The following is a 13,432-nucleotide window of genomic DNA, read 5'->3' on the forward strand; positions in this document are numbered from 1 at the left end:
GTGTTTTTAATGGAGATGGGCCATGACTGGTCTTGAACTCTGGCCTCAGGTGATCCACCCACCTCAGCCTCCCAAAGTACTGGGAATACAGGCGTAAGCTACTGTGCCCGGCCTATGTTTGTCACTTCTGGGCAGACAAGCTTATGGTATCTGCCAGTAGGTCACATTTTTTTTAATCTTTTTTCTTTTTTTAATAGAAATGAGGCCTCTCCATATTGCTCTGGCTGGTCTCAAACTCTCGGGCTCGAGCGATCCTCCCACTTCGGCCTCCCAAAGTGCTGGGATTATAGGCATGAGCCACCACACCCTGGCCAGGCCAAGTTTTTTTAATCAGAAAGAGTTTATTATCAGGAAGAACCAGATGATAGCAGAACAAGGTGCTGTTTGTTGACATAGAACTAACTTGGAAACAGATACTACTTAGGGGAAAACATGTATCCCATATTTCAGAGTATGGTTTAAATCAAAATTGGAATAGCAGATGACTCTTCTGAGAGCAATTTGGATATCATTCAGTTCTGAAGTAGAAAGAGTTTGTGGGATGGAACTGGCAGGGATAGAGGACCACTGCATGTGGAGCCTGATGAAGTCCATAACCATTGGGAAGTGGCGGGGGCGGGTGAGGTTATGAAGCAGTATCCTAGGGGATGGTGTTTTTCAAGTTAGAGATAATGATCCATAGGCCAGGCACAGTAGTTCATGCCTGTAATCCCAGCACTTTGGGAGGCCGAGGTAGGAGGATTGCTTGAGTCCAGGAGTCCAAGACCAACCTGAACAACATAGTAAGACACCATCTCTACAAAAAATTTAAAAAATTAGCCAGGAGTGGTGGTGCACACCTGTAGTCCCAGCTACTTGGGGGCCTGAGGTGAGAGGACTGCTAGAGCCCAGGAAGTCAAAGCTGCAGTGAGCCATGATCACACCACTGCACTCCAGTCTGGGTGAGAGATCAAGACCCTGTCTCAAAAAAAAAAAAAAAAAAAAAAGCCAGGCTCAGTGGCTCACACCTGTAATCCCACTACTTTGGGAGGCCAAGGTGGGTGGATGACCTGAGGTCAGGAGTTTGAGACCAGCCTGACCAACATGGTGAAACCCTGTTTCTACTAAAATACAAAAAATTAGACAGGCGTGGTGGCAACACCTGTAATCCCAGCGAATCGGGAGTTCCAGACACGAGAATCACTTGAACCCAGGAGATGGAGGTTGCAATGAGCTGAGATCATGCCACTGCACTCCAGCCTGGGCGACAGAGCAAGACTCTGTCTTGAAAGAAAAAAAAAAAAGATAATGACCCATGCAAGCCAGAAGTTTAAATTCTGGATCACCAAAGCAGACCTGATGAAGACATTGCACCTAGCACCTGCGCACCCTGAAGACTTCTTTCTGGACATCTACCCCACACTACCCCGACACTAAAGGAACTACCCAAGCACTCACATTACTTTATTTCTATGTTCTCTGTCTTTTTCAACAGAGTCTTTGGTTTCTTAGGATGGAGTTTCATGGTTCGGTTCAATATAAAGATTTTCACAGATGCCTTTTCGTTTAGATGTAGGTAGAATTGCCTAAGGCTGGTGAAGGCTACCAGATTAATTCCTTCCTTTACTTGTTTGTTTGTTTGTTTGTTTGTTTTGAGACAGGGTCTCGCTCTGTCACCTAGACTGGTTCACTGCAGCCTTGACCTCAGGCTAAAGCTATCCTCCCACCTCAGCCTACTGAGACGCTGGGACCACAGGTGCGCACTGCCACACCGCGCCAATTTTTTAAATTATATTTTTTGTAGAGATGGGATCTCCCTTTGTTACCCAGGCTGGTCTCAAACTCCTGGGCTCAAAATGATCCTCCCGCCTTAGTCTCCCAAAGTGTTAGGATAATAGGCATGAGCCACTACACCCGGCCCTTTACTTCATTTTTTGAACATAGTTATCTCAATACTCTTTTCATCTTATACACCTTAATGTAAGAAGTCTACAGTTCAGCCCATTTGTTTTTCTTCACTCTGCCTTCCTCTCTGCTGGTCCCCAGAACCCCCTGTGTTCCAGGACTCCTGACCTCCAGGACTGACAGATACAGGCATTCACTCAGACTTGAGGAGCTCTTTGCTGAGTGCCTCTCACCTCTCACCCAGACCTTAACACCCATTGTTGGCAAGCCTCGGAAAACCAGGCCTATAGACCTTTCTCTTCCTTCCTATTGCAGCAAACGTAATGAAAGAGAAGGATTATATTGGCACTTGGCCACCTCAGAAACACTCTTCTGTCTGAGATCTTATCGCAGATTTATACAGCTATCTTTCATTCCTGAAAAGTAGATGGGGGAAAACAAAATAGATTAACAAGTTCGTAAGTATTGGTCGGTGCAAAAGTAATTGTGGGTTTTTTTGCCATTAGAAGTAATGGCATATTTGAAGTTGGTGCAATTACTTTCACACCAACCTAATAAGCCTCTTAGCAGAGCTGCTAAGAAAGCATCAGCATTTTTTAATATAGCTGACACTTTTCCTAATGATGCTACAAGAAAAAAGAGAGGATGTAGCATTTGCTGGTTTGGAGTGGGGTTTTTTTGGGTTTTGTCCTTTGGGGTTTTTGTTTGTTTGTTTGTTTGTTTGTTTTTGAGACGGAGTTTCACTCTTGTTGTCCAGGCTGGAGTGCAGTGGCTCAATCTCAGCTCACCGCAACCTCCGCCTCCTAGGTTCAAGTGATTCTCCTGCCTCAGCCTCCCGAGTAGCTGGGATTACAGGCATGTACCACCACACCCAGCTAATTTTGTATTTTCAGTAGAGACAGGGTTTCTCCATGTTGGTCAGGCTGGTCTCGAACTCCCGACCTCAGGTGATCTGCCCGCCTCAGCCTCCCAAAGTTCCAGACCAGCCTGGGCAACATGGTCAAACCCCATCTCTACTAAAAATACAAAAATTAGACGGGCATGGTGGTGGGCACCTGTAATCCCAGCTACTCAGGAGGCTGAGGCAGGAGAATTGCTTGAACCCAGGAGGCAGAGGTTGCAGTGAGCTGAGATTGCACCATGGCACTCCAGCCTGGGCAACAAAGCGAGACTCTGTCTCAAACAAACAAAAGGTTCATCTTTTAAATTTGAAAAAACTTTTATTCAAAATTCCAAAGAGTGTTTTGGGAATATGAACTTTACACTGATTTTAAAGTTCATTTGAAAGAATAAAACCTGCCGTGTGCGGTGGCTCACGCCTATAATCCCAGCACTTTGGGAGGCCGAGGCGGGCGGATCATGAGGTCAGGAGATCGAGATCATCCTCGCTAACACAGTGAAACCCCGTCTCTACTAAAAACACCAAAAATTAGCCAGGCGCGGTAGCGGGTGCCTGTAGTCCCAGCTACTCGGGAGGCTGAGGCAGGAGAATGGCGTGAACCTGGGAGGTGGAGTTTGCAGTGATCCGAGATCGCGCCACTGCACTCCAGCCTGGGTATAGAGCGAGACTCCGTCTCAAAAAAAAGAAAAGAAAACCTTATCTTAGCCATTTTTTATCCTACCAAGCCTTTAAACAGAACCACTAATAAACTGTGAAATTGACTCAAGTTTTCTCCTCTGCTTCTACCCCAGCTTTCCCCAGGTTCAGGGTTATAGGGAGTTTTCATCACAGAGATGGACCAGGTGAGGGAAGCAAGTGTTCTTGCACTTTGAAATTTCACTTTCTCCTTTATATTCTTTTGATTTTTTTCAATTTCATTTTTCGTAATAAAGATGTTAGTGGAGGCCCGACAAAGTAGTTCACGCCTATAATCCTAACACTTTGAAAGGTTGAGGCAGGTGGATTGCTTGAGCTCAGGAGTTCAAGACCAGCCTGGGCAACATGGTGAAACCCTGTTTCTACAAAAAATATAAAAATTAGCCCAGCACAGGGCTCATGCCTATAGTCACAGCTACTCAGGAGGCTAAGGTGAGAGGATTCCTTGAGCCCAGGAGGTCGAGGCTGCAGTGAGCCAAGATCATGCCACTGCACTCCAGCCAGGATGATAGAGTGAGACTCCATTTCAAAAAAGATGTTAGCAGGGCATACCCCACTTATGGAGCTCTCTGACCTATGACATCAACATACTTCTCAGCTGTTGACCTTGCATTCTGTCTCTCAATCCTGTTGTATCATTATTTTATTCATTTAACAAAATTTACATAATGCTTACTATGTATAAGCATTCTAAGTGTTTTACATGCATTATATTTAAAACGCATGATAACTTTATGAGTAAACACTGTTAAACTGATTTAACACATAGGGAAGCTGAGACACAGAAAGTTTCAGTAACTTAACCAAGTTCACATAGAGAGTGGCAGACAATTCAGGCAATTTGTTTCCAAACCACTGTACTACACTGTCTCCCTTTGATGTGAGCTCTGGGTTCCTGCCTAGACTCCACAAATACAGGGTGATAACCATTGTTGAACAAATAAATTTGGAAATGTCAAACCTTTCCCCAGCCCTGCCAGAGGCTGCTTGCCTTAGTCTAGTTTAGCCACAGCACCCATCTGCCCAGCTGTTCCGAGGGCTGTAGGGGTACCCTGGAGGTTCATGCTGCTGAGTGCCCCGGGCTCAGCAGCCCTCCCTCTGCACACACAGGCTTGCCTTTGCTGGCCAGAGGAGCCGACAGGTCTGTATGCTTCTCCGGTTGCAGAACTCATCATTGGCTGGCTGTCAGCCTTAAACATTTTCAGTGAGCAGAGTACTTTGCAATTAGTGAATGTGTCTTCTTGACTGGAGTTGGGTGGTGGGCAACGGGTGCTATTTAGAGCCAGGGAAACTAAGGGGAAGTAGATGATGTTCAGAAGGAAGGAACCCCAGCAGACGAGTTGTTTCATCAGCTCCTAGAAGCCTCTGCTCAAGCCTTCCTGCTGCCCTTCAGTTTAGGCCAGGACTCTTTCAGCCTTCCCACCTGTCTCTAACAAAGTTGAGACCAAGGTGGTAGGGCTGTGGAGCCTGGGGAAAGGGTCAGGGGCGTGTTCATTTTTGCCTGGAGCGAGTTTATTGGCTTATTTGTTTCCCCAGCTCCTCACCGGGTCTTCCACTTGGCTCTGCCTACAGCCCTTGCTTGGGGTCCCCCAGAGATTTTGAAGAGCACATCTGTCTCCGCTGGTCAGCACTGAAGACTCAGAAACCACCTACTACCTATGCTGCCCTGGTTAAGACTAAGGGTCTCAACCCTCCCTCCTCATGTTCTGAATGAAGAGAAATGGACTGGAGGGCTGTTTAAAAAATTAAAGCTGCTGGGTGCGGTGGCTCACGCCTGTAATCCCAGCACTTTGGGATGCCGACGCGGGCGGATCACAGGGTCAGGAGTTCGAGACCAGCCTGGCCAATATGGTGAAACCCTGTCTCTACTAAAAATACAAAATTTAGCCGGGCGTGGTGGCACGCGCCTGTAGTCCCAGCTACTTGGGAGGCTGAGGCAGGAGAATCGCTTGAACCTGGGAGGCAGAGGTTGCGGTGAGCCAAGATTGCGCCACTGCACTCCAGCCAGGCTGACAGAGTGAGACTTCCTAGTAAATAAAAAATAAAAATAAAATAAAATAAAAATTAAAGCTGATGACAAGGCATTGTCATTACACTTAGAGAAGGAACAGCCCTTCGCAAGTATCCTCAGGGTAGCGTGTCCCACGTTCTGGGCTGGTCCTGGCAACAGTCTTGCTGCTGAGGTTCCACCTTAAGACTTCAACGTCATATTTTCTGAAACTATAAGACCACCGGGCGCGGTGGCTCACGCCTGTAATCCCAGCACTTTGGGAGGCCGAGGCAGATGGATCACAAGGTCAGGAGATCGAGACCATCCTCATTAACACGGTGAAACCCCGTCTCTACTAAAAAATACAAATATTAGCCATGCGTGGTGGCGGGCACCTGTAGTCCCAGCTGCTTGGGAGGCTGAGGCAGGAGAATGGCGTGAACCCGGGAGGTGGAGCTTGCAGTGAGCCGAGATCGCACCACTGCAGTCCAGCCTGGGTGACAGAGCGAGACTCTGTCTCAAAAAAATAAATAAATAAAATAAAAAATAAGAAAATAAAATTATAAGACCCCACTCTGCCTTACTGTGCTGTAAAACAAACGTACATTTTACTGTGCATTCCAACTGCCAGATTAAATTAATATAGACATTTCTTTAGGGAAAAACATTCTATCTTTTTACACTAGACAGTCTTCACCTTTTCACATCCCTGTTTTCTTTGACCTTATTAAAAACTTTTTAAAATATGTATGTTTTCTCAGCAGAATTTAATCTCAACAATGCTCAATAGAATTTTTTTTTTTTTCTGAGACAGAGTCTTACTCTGTCTCACCCAGGCTGGAGTGCAGTGGCACAATCTTGGCTCACTGCAACCTCCACCTCCTGGGTTCAAGCGATTCTCCTGCCTCAGCCTCCTGAGAGAGCCCAGCTAATTTTTTAAATTTTTGGTAGAGATGGGGTTTCACCATGTTGGCCAGGCTGGTCTCGAACTCCTGACCTCAAATGATCCGGCCTCCCAAAGTGCTGGGATTTCAGGCATGAGCCATCACGCCCAGCCCAATAGGATATTCTTAACCTGGGGTCTATGGACCCTGAGAAATTCTATACAAAGGTATTTGTATTTTTTTTTTTTTTTTTGGTATCTATAGCTTTTTTTTTCCTTTGCCTCCACTAGCAGCAGGGAGGGTATTAGCTTTGATTGAATGTGTAACTAGACCAGAGGCATTCCCACCCCCACCCCCACCCCTGTTCATCTCCAGCCCACAAAAAAAGGTTAAGAACCTCTACTACAGAAGGTGGTGGTGAGGATCGTTTAACTTTGTAGATACCTGGTATAGCACTGAGAGTAAAAGGAGGAGCAATGGAGAGGGGAGGTCCCGCAGAGCTGGAGACCCTAAAAGCTGAACCTCTAACAAGCTCTGTAATCTTAGGCAAGCAAATTAACCTCTCTAAGCCTTAGCTATAAAAATTAGGATAATGATAGTTCTGTACTCAGAAGGAAGTTGGGAGCATTAAACAAGATGATTCCTGTCAAGTTCTTAGCATAGTGCCTGGCACAGGGATGCATCATAAATATAAAATTCTTTAGCTGTCAGCATCAATTTCTTCTCCATCATTCCTCACATATGTTGGAGTGCACAGTACTATGTAGACGCTGCTTTCCTGTCTTTAAGACGGATCCGAATGCTTGCCTTTCGCAGATGAAGATGTATGTTGCAGAGGTGGATGCTGTAAAAATGGGAATAGATTAGAAGCCCTTTCTGTAACCTTGACTGAAGAAAATACAAGGTGACATTGTTTAAAGGCTCTATCACTTGCCTTTGTCTAGGGCTGCTGTTCTCTTCTGCACATAGTTTGCAGTCATGAGTGTGGCCTTTTTACTCCTAAAATGGCACAATCTGTCTTCAAATCTCAACAGATGCATTGTATTTCAACTCTATCACAAAAGGTAGCTTTTGCCATTTTTTCCTTTTTGTCACCACCATCATCCATTTTTACTTACTGCATGTCCCTCTGTTCCAACTCTTTAAAAATGAGAGGGATGATGCCAATCCTCCACATGTTAGACTGTAAAACACATCTCCTTCCACCTTTTTCTGTGCTCCTCGTTCCCTGGACACATCAGCATATGGGCTTGTTCTCACAAGAGTCCACTGAGATGTAAATGTTAATTTAGGAACTGTATTATTGTTTCTCCCCAAAAAGGTTGCTGATGTGCTATTCCAGTGTGTACTAAATCACTTTTTGCCTCGTTATTTTAAAGTTTAAATAAATGAGTGTATTAAATAGTCTTAGTGTAAGAGTGCGTTTTCAGTCACCATAAGCATAATAGCCTTAAAAGTGCTGTTGTGTTCTATGACACTGTGATACTATTTGTAGCTTTTATCCAAAGATGGTAAGCTCAGTGCCTCAGGACTTGAAGCAGGCAGACCCTAAGCAACTGTTTTTTGTGTGAGCTGTGAGTCCCAGGATACAAGCCTCTCATCTTCAAGGTCCCCAAAGAGCAGCACAGCTGGTAGCTGTGGATTTTTAGGCTGCCCTCCTGTAAGGTAAATGGTCTTTTCCACCCACTCCCTTGTTGATAGAGTGACTTGAGAGAAAATGAAGACGCTAGAGTGCTGGTCTCAGACTGTGCTGAGGCATCGCCTGCTCTGTAAGAAAAAGCAAATGAAGATTCATGTGTATTACAACTGTTTCTCCTTTGGAATCATAGGCCTTTTTTAAATAGAGGGGGAGGAGGGGATAGTCCTAGACCTGAAAAGATTCCTTCATGTAATATAAGGAGAGCTGTGAGCTGTGGATCAAAATGAAGAGGAGTGAGGGGAGTATGCAGCGTTGCCTGTGGCTCCAGCTGAGCTGGGAGCTGGCGGCTGTTCCTGGGAACTGAACAGTGTGTGGTGCAGCACCTTGGGACAGCAGTGTCTCTTAGTGTCTTCCACACGCCCCCCTGGGAAATAGGCTTTCTTTGCAGACAGGGACTTTCCCATTTAAGTCAGCTAACTTTTCTCTAAGATGAATCGTTTTCATTCTGGGAAGCATGTTGGTAGATGTCATACCAGGAAAATAACCATTTCAGTCGGCTGTAATTTTGCCTTTTGGCTATACGCATTGAGCATAATTATTTAGGGTCTTCATCTTTTTCCTTTCATCGTCCATTCTTTCATTTTGTTTTTTTACTACTGCTACAACCACCACCACTGCCACCATCATCTCCTTGCAAATGGCTAAGCAGTGTCTGCATTATTCTACCTTCACCCAGTAAACTGAGTAGAATAGATCTTCTGAGCCCTGTTCAGAAGCAGCTAAAACCGGGACTTGCCCAGGATCTGTCAGCTCTTAAATAGTAAGACTGGAAATCATACCAGATCTCCAGTACTCTTTCTACTGCCCAATGAAACTCCCTTCTTCCCCTTCACTCCCTCTTGCCAACTTAGCCTACCTAGGAAGTAAAGAAGGGATAATACAAATGAAAATCATGGCCTTTATTATTCATCTGGTTATGCTAGTACTTGGTGTGGTGACTCCTTTGCAGGATTATTTTAAAGAATGGTGGCAGCTATGTTTTACTCACTTTAGAAGTCAAAGACTCACGGTAAATCTTAGCAGAGGCAAATAAAAACATGATACCAAAACCTAACATCTAAATCTGTACTGTCCAGTATGATAGTTGTTAGCTACATGTGGCTATTTGAATTTAAATGCAAGTTGATTAAAATGAAATAAAATGTAAAAGGTAGTTATTAGTCACAATCATATTTCAAGTGCTGAATAGCCACATACGCCCTGAGATACTGAATTTTTAATTTAATTATAATTTATTCACATTTAAATGTAAACAGGCACATGTACCTAGTAGCCACTTTAATGGACTGTGTAGATACAGAACATGTCTATGACTGAAGACAGTTCTATTGGGTGGTGCTGATCTAAGGGCTATATCAATAACACTGTGGTCTCCTGGCGAGTTGCACCCTCTCTGCACAGGGGAGGACAACACAAATACTTCATGAGCTTTGTCTTCCAGTGACCTTCTCAGCTCATAAACAGCATGGCTTTGCTTTAAAAAAAAAAAAAAATCTACCCATGTGACTGCAGTAATCCGCAGCCAGTAAACAGCAGGGTGGGAGGGTTGCGAGGAGAACTGATCTATTTTTATGCACTGCAGAGTCCAAGCAGGAAAACCTGAGACCAGAGACAGTGGTGACATCGAGACTCACTTCCTAGTGAGTTTATTCATGACTCAGGCCACGTGCATATTTCCACTTGGATTCCTCACAAGTGCAAGTTTCTCTTCTAGGCTACAGGTATCTGCAGCCAGGTGCTGTAATGGATTTATAGTAGCCCGCCAAAAGATCAAATATCTGAAGCCTGACGGGTCACAAGGCTGACAGGAGCCATGACTATTGCATGAATTCCAGATTTCACAGTGAAACAGAGCTGCTGCTGAAAAATGGGAGCACAGAGATGTTCACTGGGGCTCTTGATTCTAGACACTCAAAGAGGGGTACAGTTCTCTGCCCCATGTGTGTTTCTCACCCAACCTTTTCATGGTGTTGAGGAGGGGAAGGGACAGCTCAGTGGTGATTCTTCACTTCTCAAACGTGTCCTCCTTCCCTGTCTTCATAATGACCTCCTGAAGTCCAAAGTGCCTTCCAAAATAGCTCTTGGAAAGAGGTGGCAGTTTCCTGACTCCCCAATCTCCCCCATCCTGGGAGATGTGTTGATGGCACTAATTTGCAGGGTAGCAGAGACTATAGTCCTACTCTCTTTACTGGCTGGGGCATCGAAGGCATGCAGTAACTGTTGACTACCACTGCTACAACTGCTGTTATGATTATTACCATTATAATGATTAATCACTCACACCGAATGGGAAGGGAAGTAACCTTCAGAGGTTCACTCTTAGTACTTCTGGCACACATGCTTAGGGCCAGGGCCAGTGAGTCTTCATTCGCAGAGAGGTAGTAGTGAATCTCCCACAAGGATCCCTACTTCGGGAAGCCTGTGTTCCTCATGGAAGTCCCATCATATCCCTCAGGCATACTGAGATTCTGTTCTCTAGAATTACCAGGCCTTTCCTGTAGATCCTCAGGCATACCCCCTGTAGCTGGAGGGATTTCCAGTTGCCAGGGTTCTTTGGTGCTTTTCTTTGCCTCCTGCACAGATGCTGAACTGTGGACACCTTCAGAAAGACCAGCACTGCCTCATGAGAGTATCTCCTGTCCCTCTTTGCGAGTTTAGGTTCCTTGTGTAGTCTGCACATCCAGAGGGGATGTGTCATTCTCTCTCTACCATTATAACCTGGGGTGGCCTCGGGCATTCATCGTTTATATGCCAGGAATTGCTAACCTAAGCTCTGCTATTTGAAGGCTTAAAGACTGCAGATCAAAAGTGACATAGAGGGCCTTTACAATGAGATGATAGGCCAGTAGCTGTCAGTCTTTATTCTTAGTGCTCATCTAAGCCATGACCATGTCCTTCAGATGTAGCTTTTAGATACTTTTCATGTGAAAGACTGGATACCTCCAGTCAACATGTCAGGGCCGCAAAGGAATCAAGTCCCTTTGGCATACCTTCATGTCCTCTTTTTTTTGTTTTTCTGTACTTCAATAGATGCAAATTCATTTACTCTTTGGTCTGCCTGTGTTGCGTATTCTCAGCTTGGGGAAACTCGATGAGCCAGCACACCATCCTATGAACAGAACACCAATCCGAGCCAGGGACATTCCGAGCAGACAACTCAGGTCAGGGCTTCCGGACAGATTCCCAAGAAGGTCCCTGCCATCTGGCAGATGGACACCACTGACTGTGGTCTCCTCTCCATCCACGGTGTCCTCAAGGCCAAGTTACATGCTTCTTTGTCTCATTCTCCTTCCCTTTAGGTCCGCAGATCTTTCGGAGTCTTTGTATGTAAAGGCAGATTTTGGTCTTAGATTATTCCAGCTCCTTATAAACCAAGACTGAATCTTGTGCCTGTCATTGTGAGTGCTATTCTGTAAAGGGATTTTTTTTTCTGGCATACCAAATCCAGAGCCATAATTGGACAAGTTTAATTGGAGTCATTTCTATTCAATACATGGATGGAAAAGTGGGTTTTAATTGAGCATGTAAAAAGGGCATTAATCACTGTTCACACAGGAATCAGAATATTAGAACAGGAAAAATTCTTATAAAGTTTTTCAGGTTCTTGGGTAAAGGGGACTTTCCTCTTTTTATTTATGCTTCCATTAGGATTTTGAAGGAATGCCAGTGCACTGTTATTAACTCTAATAGCTTGTCCCTTGCAGCCAGGATAGTTTGGGGCCCTCTGGCTCTCAGGTTACCTGTGTAAATACAGGGATTCACTTGCCAGCACCCAGCTCTAACATTTGCTTAATAAAGAGCAAATGTGCAAAACCCAACAGCAGCAGCAGCAGCCTGGCAGAAGCAGTAATCTGAACAGGATAAACATGCTTCCTCTTTGTGCGATGCTCTTTCTCCATCCTTCTGCCAAGAGCAGGATATCAAATGAAGGGGAGGTTGTGGTTGGAGTCAGTGAAGTGAATGTCTAAGTGGCACCTGCTTCATTCAACAGCTCTGCTTTCCTGGGGCCTCCCAGTGCACATCTGCTCCTGACAAAGCCTCTTTTCTCCTCCTGTTGGTCAGACTGAGAGCAAAGGCCTGGCAAGGAGACATACTGGTTTTGCTTTGTCAGCACAATTGCCTGTGACATTATAATTACACCAAATCTTCATTATTAGAAAGGCCCCAATTTAGAGATTTTCAGAGCCTAAATGGGATTTTCTAAGTGAAATTGATTTAAAAAAAAACAAAAAAAAAAACTTTGCCATCATAAAGCCTAGCAATTGGATCTGAGAATCATTGAAGGGGTCTAAATATGGAAACCGAGACACTGCTGTGAGTGAGACTACAAAGACCATGCTATCAGATTGGCTCGCTAGAGAGGCGTCCAGCAGTCTTCTGACTCCGCCCAGCCCATCCTCTCCTTATTCCCGTAGCACTATAACATGCAGATATCTACACTGCATTGCTCTCACATGCTGATAGTTTCTCATGCAGAGGCCTGGTGGGGGAGGGGCTGGAGGGTGTTAAAATAAGTTGATGAGGTATGGCAGTAAAGGAAAGAACCTGTGACTTAAATAAGGGAAATGCCAGAAATCTATATTTTAGGTGAATACAAAGCATCCAATTTAGATTGAGTTTCCATTTAAACAAAGGCAACTCTTAAGAGTGTTACACAGTGTGAGTGTATGTATCTGTCTGTCGGAGGCACGTTTATGATATGGAGTTGGCACACTGGAAGCTCTGGAAAGGTTTTAGAGCTGTGCTCTGGCTATTTAAACTTAATTAAAACAGAATAAAATTTAAAAATCAGTTCCTCAGTCACGCTGGCCACATTTCAAGCACTCTGTAGCCACTGTGTCGGACAGCACTCAAACAGAACATGCCCATCATCACAGGAAGCTCCAGTGGACCACACTGTTTGAGGTTGGTCTGAACCTCTTGAAATGCCTCGACTGCTTAAGGAAGCCTGGGAGTTTCTACTGCAGTCTTGTTGGAAGGAAAAAATGAAATTTGCCTCAATGTTTCTGGAACAACTCCTTCCAGCCATGTTACCTAGACTGTGTTCTTTTTCACCTTTTTGTATTTTTTTCTCCAAGGATTTCATGTCCTTTTCCTACTCCTACCCCTTGTTTAAAAAAAAAAACAAACCTGAATTATAACAATGAAAAGGAAATTTAATTTTAGGAATGTCCACTTTCAGCTGACCTTCTCCTTGGCCTTCTCCTAATTAAGCTTTCACAGCCCTGCTGTTGGACCAGACAGTCCTTTTCTCATTAAATGGAGCACCTTAGTAAAACAAGAGGGCATGTGAACACTTGGGCCAAGAGTGTGTAAACAAGTTGTGCATTGTGTGGACAATGCTGCTGGGTGTGGAACGCTGGGCTGCCAACACTTTC

General features: G+C 44.7%; 1 protein-coding gene across 11 annotated transcripts in view; it reads left to right on the forward strand.

Moving 5' to 3' along the window:
• The window catches only part of NRF1 (nuclear respiratory factor 1), a 145,312-nt gene that overhangs the window by 118,220 nt on the left and 13,660 nt on the right, over positions 1 to 13,432 (forward strand). Inside the window, exon 11 of one of the 11 annotated variants that reach the window (XM_055392270.2) lies at positions 5,018 to 5,555. The exons of the other annotated variants lie outside the window; for them this stretch is intronic. Within the exon in view, the coding sequence (XP_055248245.1) occupies positions 5,018 to 5,115 (98 nt within the window). The 3' untranslated portion in view covers positions 5,116 to 5,555. Of the gene's footprint in view, positions 1 to 5,017; positions 5,556 to 13,432 lie in introns of those variants that run through there. 11 annotated transcript variants of the gene reach the window in all.

Source organism: Gorilla gorilla, chromosome 6 (assembly GCF_029281585.2).
Source record: "Gorilla gorilla gorilla isolate KB3781 chromosome 6, NHGRI_mGorGor1-v2.1_pri, whole genome shotgun sequence".
In the NCBI taxonomy this organism is placed as follows: Eukaryota; Metazoa; Chordata; class Mammalia; order Primates; family Hominidae; genus Gorilla; species Gorilla gorilla.